Genomic DNA, 9,353 nt, shown 5'->3' on the forward strand with positions numbered 1-9,353 from the left:
ATTTGGGCTTGACCCAACAAGAGAACTTCCATTGACTTCAACAGAACGGCTGCCGATGGAGGGCTGGAGTGGGAATCAGTATCTTTCAGAGATTAACACTTTTAGTTTAGGAATTCACACATGTTCCAGTGTGGTGGTCAGAAAGATCAAACACAGGCAACAGCATGTGATGAGAAATTTATTTTTATTGGTTAATTTTAAGGGCAGTGTCTGCTGAAATGTATTCCTAGAACATGGTAAGATGGTCCACATTATCAAAAATCAATATTAACTGGTGCTTTGGTACCTCACTAGAGCAGCAAACAAATAACAGACACTGTGAAGATTAATAAATAAACAAGGGGACTCCCTGATTTACAGAGTTTTAGAGTATCATCTCCTGCAGATTCATCCCCCCTCCCCTTTCTGTTTCTTTCTCTGTTGCCTTCAGTCCTTCAGGAGTGCACCATTTCCTGGAATTCTACCAAAGAACAATGGAGAAGTAACAGTAGCATTAATAAAAACAATACATTGAAAAAAACTGAACACTACAGCCTTATCAAGAGCTTTGCAGCTGAAAAGAGCATAAAACAAACAAGTGAAAGAAGCCTAGATGGGAAGTAAAAAAAATAGAAGAAATATATACGTTTTTGAACAAGTCTCCTGATTGTTATAAAGTAGGTTTCTCCTCCATCTCAGACTAACTGACAAGCATCATCCTGAGTCATGCAATTTTGGGATTATAGTCACCAGTACTGGGGTTTATTACCTAAATTATTTCTCTCAGATTAATGCATCCAAGAAAACAGTCATGCAAATTTTCCCTCTATTATTTGCTGCTTATTATAGAACCTCATGAAGTTCACTATTTTATGGACCTTTTGGACTACTTGGGGGGGTTCACCAGACTAATTTCACAACCCCATTTTCTTGTAGTTTAAACCCACATCTTTTTCCCAAGGTTGATTTCATTTTTAAAAGAAACACACATTTTCCTACCTCAAGGAAAATGTGTGTTATGTATTATAGCCACCAAGAGCTAGACTGGCACAACTGAATGTCCTCTTTGTGGTGTTTATACTATATTAATATTGTTCCCAATTCCCTCTGCCCCTCTTTTTCATAATCTCTTCTAAATTAAGTAGGAACCCAATAATATGTTAGTTTGAATTAGCGTCTGAAGCCATGATGTTTGAGTGGGTTTTAAATAAAGCAAAATATGTTCAACCATCTCCTATTTTTTAATTGACTTTTTTAGTTCATTTAGACTAAGCATGGGCCTACATAGAGCATTGGGCCTACACAGAAAGATGGCAGCTTTTAGAACCTTGCAGGCCCTTAGATTCTGTGGGACAGAATATTCCCTCTAGGACAGGGGTGGGCAAACTGACTGAGGGCCACATTGGGGAATAGAAACTGTATGTCAGGCCATGAATGCCCACAAAATTGGGATTGGGGTGTGGGAGGGGGTGAGATCTTTGGTTGGGGGTGTGGGCTCTGGGGTGGGGCTAAGGATGAGGAGTTTGGGGTGTAGGAGGGTGCTCTGGGCTGGGACCGAGGGATTTGGAGGACAGGAGGGGGATCATGTCTGGGGCAGGGGTGCGGGAAGGGGTGCAGGTTCCAGCTGGGAGTGCGGGCTCTGAGGTGGGGCTGGGAATGAGAGGTTTGGGGTGCAGGAGGGTGCTCCAGGCTGGGATTGAGGGGTTTGGACAGCGGGAGGGGGATCAATGCGGGGCCAAGAGGTTGGGGTGTCGGGAGAGGCTCAGGGGTGCAGGCTCCCAGCGACGCTTACCGCAAGCAGCACTTAGAAGCAGTGGCATGTCCCTTCTCCGGCTCCTATGCGAAGGTACGGCCAGGTGGCTCTGCATGCTGCCCCATCCGCAGGCACTGCCCCTGCAGTTTCCATTGGAGTGCCGGAGGGGGCCATTGGAGAGGGTAGGAGCCAGAGTGGGACCTTGCCGCTGCTTCTGGGAGCCGCGTGGTGTGGCCCCCAACCCTGCACCCTGGCTGGAGCGCCGGAGTGGGTCCGAGCCACGTGGTGCAGTCCCCGAACTTGCGCCCCAGCTGCAGCGCCGGAGCAGGGCTGAGCCGCGTGATGCAGCCCCCGACCCAGCACCCTGGCTGGAGCGCCGGAGTGGGGCAAGCTCCAGACCCCACTCCCCCACGGGAGCTCGTGGTCTGGCTTAAAAAGGCTTGTGGCCATAGGTTGCCCACCCCTGCTCTAGGGGAAGGAACAGGAGAGTTGTGGCCCTCCCATCATGCAGCAGGCTGGGGAACCTGCACACAGGGATATTCCTTTCATGTTGCTCTCTAGGGCCCCTTCTCCATGGAAGCCTGTCCTCTTCTTCAGCCAAGCTGCCATTGGCTGCTTGCCCAACTTTGTGCACCACCTGTCCCAAAAGGGGGACTAGAAGACACAGAACCTGGACATGTGGAAGTTACTGCTGCATTGGGCATTAAATCAGACTAGAATCTCCAGGTGTTGGGGCAAGATGCTACTGCCTAGGGCAGCGATTCTCAAACCGTGGGTTGGGACACCAGAATGGGTCACAACTCCATTTTAGTGGGGTCATCAGGGCTGGCATTAGACATGCTGGGGCAGAAGCCAAAGCCTGAGCCACACCGCCCAGGGCTGAAGCCGAAGCCTGAGGGCCTCAGCGTGGGTGGTGGGGCTTAGGTTACAGGCCCCTGACCTGGGGGCTGAAGCCCTTGCGCTTGGGCTTTGGTCCCCTGGCCCAGGGTGGTGGGGCTTGGGCTTTGGCAGGACTTGGGTGGGCTCAGGTTTTGGTCCCCGCTCCTGGGGTCACATAGTAATTTTTGTTGTCAGAAGGGGTCACGGTGCAATGAAGTTTGAGAACGGCTGGTCTAGGGTGATCATTCCCCCAGGTCGGACCCCATCCTAACCCAGACACTCTACCGGAAATCCACAGCATTCAAACCCCACACATAGAGGACCTTCTGTGGGATCTGCGGAAGGGAGATGATGCTACTTGATCATCTCTGCCCTCCTATTACACTCACCCTGTATTGCTTCTGTGCAAAACAGACAATGGTTCAAATACTTCTCTCATTTAAACTTTTGCAAATCTGGAATAATTTCACTGACATGAATGGAGTAATGGAGTTATTGCTGGTGTATTCTAGTGTAAATGAACCCACTTGTACTTGATACTGTGGTGATCCTGCCATTGTCTGAGTCTTCCTCTCATAGTTTTTACATTAGTGTAACTCCACAAATGCTGTCACTCCTGATTCAGACCAGTGTAAGTGGGAAGAGAATCATCCCACTATTCTGAACATAGAATTCCCATTGAAGTAAACAGGAGTTTGGAGTGAGCAGTAATTATTAGGTTCCATAGGATATGTGGTCTGATCTTTTCAGCCTGCTCCTGCACAAGGGATTTCAAAGATGGGTCTCCAACATCGTGGCCTGATTCTCCCCTCACACAGGTTGTAAATCAAGGGTGACTCCACAGAAGTCAGTGGAGTCACACTGATGGGAAACCAGTGTAAGTGGGAGAAGAATGAGGTCCCATAATCACATTCTTCTGCACATTATTCAATATGTAATTAACTTCATACCTTCAACCCCAATTTTGCCATCCCCATCATGATCTGCAGCTGCCAAAAAAGTCTTGGTTTCTGAAGCAGTTAATACTCTGGCTCCGCACTCAAACCGCTGGAGGAAATACCTAGAGGAAAATATCCTTTGGGTGTGATTATCATGGAAGACAATTCTTTTTATGCCAGGTGCATTATCAAGCCGATCAGTTTCTATAAACAGATTATCTACACCTTTTTGCTAAATCATCCAAACAGAGCTTGCATTGTTCTGGGAGTTAAAGCTTAATTTCATACATTCCTGCTTGATAAGTGCAGTCCGGGCATGTTTGACTGTACACTTTGGCAAAGCACAGCCTTGGGGAATGACATTTTTCTGTACCTACTCTCTTCTTTATTGCTAGTTTTTAGACTGTATTGTTTTCTCTCTAAAGATTCCCATAGGACATCATTCAAAATCAGTACAAGGATTTACCATACTTACATTCAGCATGACCTGCCCTCAGCTTCAGCAGAGGAAGGTTTAGGACACAGAGTAATGCTGACCTCTGTGAAAGTCTCTTACTAGTCAAAGAAACAAAGAAACCCCTTACTTGAGCTCATCTTCCTCGATAAAGCCGCTTTGATCATTGTCTAAGAGCCGGAAGATATCCTTGATCTGACTGCTGCTCTTTTTGGACATTCCGCTGATCTGAAAGAATTTTTTGTGGCTGAAGGAATCGGGGGCTGGAGATAAACAATAAAAGCCAGGATGACCCAAGTCACTTCAGTTAGCACTCCTTGTCTCAGCTTCAAATCCTGAACCGTCTGATCATGTTACTTTGATATTTTAATGTTATTGTTTCGATGTAAACAGTAGTAAAATAAAAAGGGCTGCCAATACAAGAAGCTCTAGGTGCCCTGACAATTTAATTAATCTTACAACATAATAAATGAGCGTCTGAAAACATTAAAAAAATCATATGTGGATAACGTATAAACTCAGCCCGCCATCAGCCTTAGTCATGAACAGTAACAAATTAACTCAGCCAGCCACTAAGTCTGACAACAGAAAATCTCTTTTCCACGGTGAACTCTCTGGAAACGTATCTTCAGTATTCCTTGAAGACTGAATTAAATTTGTTACATATTTTGCTGAATAACAGCTTTATGTTCACCTGTAGATTTTCTTACCTTGGCAGTCCCTCAGGGCAGCAGCAATATCAGAAGGGCTGAGGATGTCAGTGATGCTCATCTTAAACCTGGTCCAAAAAAAAAAAAAATGTATTGCAGACAGGTACAAGTGAATTGCAAACACATACACAAGTAAACATGTCCCCCCAGTAAACTCGTTTGTTTAGAGTTTTATAATAGACCATTTTTAAATTCAACATTGTAACAGGAGTATTTTAAGGGAAGAGAAGCTAATTGGTATACACTGAAACTACTGTTACTGAAATTTTTTTATATCCCTATTTTAATCAATTTGTTTGCATGAATATCATTTTAAGTTGGTGACACATTTTTATCTGTTACCTACTCAATATTTAGGCATGTCAGACAGGTTTAAACTCTCTACGTAATAGTTAAAGTAACCTAACCACTAGTTTGTTGGAATGTGTGGCATTTAGCAATATACAATAATAGGGCATGCAGAAGAAAAAGGAAAGGAAAGAAGTTTTTTTCCTCCACCAGCACGCCTAAAAAAGAAAACAAAAACCGGAACTTATCTACATAAGCTCCATCTGTATATAACCTCCAGAGATAAAACTGAACATCTTACACCATGAGCTACTGTACTTGCTACTGGCTCACCGTTGCACAGATCTGCTCTTTAATCTCTAGCTGGCTGCTCACCTTTTTGATTTTCCCAAGTAGGTGAAGAAAAAATAGCTGAAGAGATATGAGACAAAACAGTAGTGTTGTCTGGCTTGCCAGCCTGTCTTATATAGGATTCAAAAGGTGACAATAACCACTACTTAGGTTACCTTGTCATGGATCAAATGCTCGACTTGAGACCGAGCTCAAATTTCCTGCCTAACTAAATAAACTTTTTTTCTATTTATATTGTAAGGGAATACAAACAAGAGCAGCAAATTTTTAATAAATCCACATATGTGCTTAATTACTTTTCAACTCTGCTATCAAGACATAGTCTATAAACTCCAAGGACTTGGGGTTTCCAAATAGCATCCAGATTTTAAAGTCACATGCTGGAAGGTGACTCCAACAGTCAGATGCTTAGAAAAGAAAAGCCAGTTTGGTTTCCCTAAGTCTGTTGACTCTGGGGAGGCTCAGAGGAAGTGAGAGATGAAAGATCTGAAGTGATGTGTCAGTCTGACAAAGAGAACTTGTCATTAGGATAGGGGAAAGGAAGACATCCTTTGGGATGATCTTTCTACAGCAAGCTTGATTTTCACATGTCCAAGCCATTTCCTAAATTACAGTGCTATCCCTGGAAAGGGACAGAGGGGAGACCAAAACTATCCCTGACAGCAAAAGACAGCTAAATTAGGGTAAAATTAAACAGGTTAGTTTTGTTATCCATTTCTTCCTTGCAAAGCAGGATGGCCTAGCTAAATAATCCATATGTAAGTCATTTTAAATACATGGAATAGATAACATGTATTTTACAAATGACAGATTGGATCTTAGTGTGGCTATTGACCTATACAGAAAACAACACAAGGAATTTCCTTAACGTGAAATTAGAATTGCAGGCACATAGTGGTGGTTTGAGTCCATATTAACTTTCAAGAACATTAGATTTGAAAAGAAATCTCTCAAATGTTAGAAAACCTGGAACTGCAGAGTTCAGGTTACACTTCTCAAGCAAGCTTCTGCTCATGTGATTAAGGATTATTCATGTGAGCAAGGGTTGCAGGATGAAGACCACAGTAAAAGCACTTGAATTGTTAGTTTGTACTTACAGATTTGTCAGGTTTTAGTACAGTAATTCATTTATGCATATATTATCCTCTTGAAGTGCATGCATTACTCTTGTTAGTATTGGTAGGAATTGCTTAACATGTTGAGCAGAGAATATCTCACAGAAGACAAAAGTCATACATTATATATAATTACATATAAGTCTAGACTTGATTCTCATCTCATATTGGTGTAAATTGGAGGGGGGGGGGGAATAGCTCAGTGGTTTGAGCATTGGCCTGCTAAACCCAGGGTTGTGAGTTTAATCCTTGAGGGGACTGCTTAGATGTCTGGGGATTGGTCCTGCTTTGAGCAGGGGGTTGGACTAGATGATCTCCTGAGGTCCCTTCCAACCCTGATAGTCTATGATTAATTTATGATTAAATGTCAGTGGATTTACTAGTGATCTACATAGTATTAGTCAGAGTAATTGCACCATAATTTTTGTGTACCTCAATTTGGAATCAAGAAATATAAAGAGTTACCAATATAAAAAAGTAATAATAATTTAATAATAATTTCCTTTCTTTATCACCACACATTTTGTAAGAAGTCTTAAATCATTAATAATTAGACACTTGCTTTAAATGCCTCTTTAATTGTGCACAATTAGTAACAAAATAAGATCTATCGGCTTGAATAGGGGCAGTTGATGTGAAATGACCTAAGTCCCATTTCCACCAGCTGAGAGATCTGGCCCAAAGTATCTACACAAATATTGTTGGATAGGGATTAATTGCATTGTTTGCACAAACAGGGTCAATTCTATATACCGTGGCTGGAATATGAACAATTGCACTGTAGGCTAAATCCTGAAAGCTTTACTCAATCCATATTCAGCGAAAATTCCCCTTGAGGTCAGTGAGAATATTGCCTCAATAAGGACTAGGTAAAACTGAATATAGACTTCAGGATTCATAAACAGGGTCTCCTATGAACTATACCAAATACTGAATGCTGTCAGCAGGCTCTTTTCCTGTCTCTGGTCAACTGGAAAACTATTCGTAGTAATCATGGCTCACACTTTGAAACATGGGCCAGATCCTCAGCTGGTGCAAATCAGTGTATTTCAAATTATTTTAATGGAGTTGTGCTGATTTGCACCATTTGGAGATCTGGTCCCATGGCTTTTCATGGTCCTCCTATCCATCCTTTCAGCTCAGTATTTCATACTCATGTTACTCTTCCATTTAAAATTGGTTATAGTCAGTCAATCAAAGGAAGCTGAGACTGATGTACTATGTATTTTGTGTAGGTTTTTCCCATAAATTGTCCCTTTCCCTTTCAGGTGGGTTTTGCATCCTCTTCTGTATCTTCTAAATGTTGTATTTTAGGTCCTCTTATGTCTTTTCAAGATCATGTGAAGTCTCACTTTATAACTTCCTTGCTGAGGCCTGGTCTACACTAGGCGTTTATGTCGAAGTTAGCGCTGTTACATCGAATTAACCCTGCACCCGTCCACACCGCGAAGGTATTTAGTTCGACATAGAGGTCTCTTTAATTCGACTTCTGTACTCCTCCCCGACGAGGGGAGTAGCGCTAAATTCGACATGGCCATGTCGAATTAGGCTAGGTGTGGATGGAAATCGACGCTAATAGCTCCGGGAGCTATCCCACAGTGCACCACTCTGTTGACGCTCTGGACAGCAGTACGAGCTCGGATGCTCTGAACTGCCACACAGGAAAAGCCCCGGGAAAATTTGAATTTGAATTCCTTTTCCTGTCTGGCCAGTTTGAATCTCATTTCCTGTCTGGACATCGTGGCGAGCTCAGCAGCACTGGCAACGATGCAGAGCTCTCCAGCAGTGATGGCCGTGCAATCTCAGAATAGAAAGAGGGCCCCAGCATGGACTGATCGGGAAGTCTTGGATCTCATCGCTGTGTGGGGCGATGAGTCCGTGCTTTCCGAGCTGCGATCCAAAAGACGGAATGCAAAGATCTACGAGAAGATCTCTAAAGACATGGCAGAGAGAGGATACAGCCGGGATGTAACGCAGTGCCGCGTGAAAATCAAGGAGCTGAGACAAGGCTACCAGAAGACCAAAGAGGCAAACGGACGCTCCGGATCCCATCCCCAGACATCCCGTTTCTACGAGGCACTGCATTCCATCCTCGGTGCGGCCGCCACCACTACCCCACCAGTGACCGTGGACTCTGAGGATGGGATAGTGTCCACGGCTGGATCCTCGGACATGTTAGCGGACGGGGAAGATGAGGAAGGAGATGAGGAGGACGAGGCAGTCGACAGCGCTCACAACGCTGATTTCCCCGACAGCCAGGATCTCTTCATCACCCTTACAGAGATCCCCTACCAACCCTCCCCAGCCGTTACCCCGGACACAGAATCTGGGGAAGGATCAGCCAGTAAGTGTTGTAAAAATCTAAACATTTATTTGTAACAGAACAGGAATATTAACAATTTAAAAAATGGGTTTCTCATGATTAGTTTGATTAGCTTAACGGTTCAGTCATGGGCAGTGCAACTATTGAAAAAAAATCTAGCAATGTCCGGTTTTGCATGATTGTCCTGCCCAAGCCGCTCTACTGGTTAGTCACTGCTACAGCAGCTACAGTAAAATGCGGTCTATATGTCCGGGGATGGAGCAGAAATCCTCCTGTGACATCTCGAGGAAGCTCTCCTGGAGGTAATTGGAAATCCGCTGCATTAGGTTCTTGGGGAGAGCGGCCTTATTGGGTCCTCCGTAGTAGGACACGTTGCCACGCCACGAGACTATCAAGTACTCTGGAATCATTGCTCTGCACAGCATGGCGGCATACGGCCCTGGTCTTTGGAGGCTTTCCCGGAGCATTCTCTCTTTCTCGCTGTCAGAGATCCTCATGAGGGTGATGTCGCTCATGATGACCTGCTTTGAATGAGGTAGGGGAATGTTAGTGTTGGGACTGCT

The 9,353-nt window shown here is 44.1% G+C and overlaps 1 protein-coding gene across 1 annotated transcript; it reads right to left on the bottom strand.

Annotated features, from left to right (window-relative positions):
- Positions 1 to 151: 151 nt before the first annotated feature.
- Positions 152 to 5,417, bottom strand: LOC128844470 (parvalbumin, thymic CPV3). The gene is made up of 5 exons (XM_054042232.1): positions 5,377 to 5,417; positions 4,714 to 4,781; positions 4,134 to 4,266; positions 3,562 to 3,671; positions 152 to 460 (listed from the first exon to the last, which is right to left on the bottom strand). The coding sequence occupies exons 2-5, from the start codon at positions 4,772 to 4,774 to the stop codon at positions 435 to 437; spliced, it is 330 nt and encodes a 109-aa protein (XP_053898207.1). The 5' UTR covers positions 4,775 to 4,781; positions 5,377 to 5,417; the 3' UTR covers positions 152 to 434.
- Positions 5,418 to 9,353: the final 3,936 nt, after the last annotated feature.

The sequence above is a fragment of the Malaclemys terrapin genome, chromosome 10 (assembly GCF_027887155.1).
Source record: "Malaclemys terrapin pileata isolate rMalTer1 chromosome 10, rMalTer1.hap1, whole genome shotgun sequence".
Taxonomy (NCBI): Eukaryota; Metazoa; Chordata; order Testudines; family Emydidae; genus Malaclemys; species Malaclemys terrapin.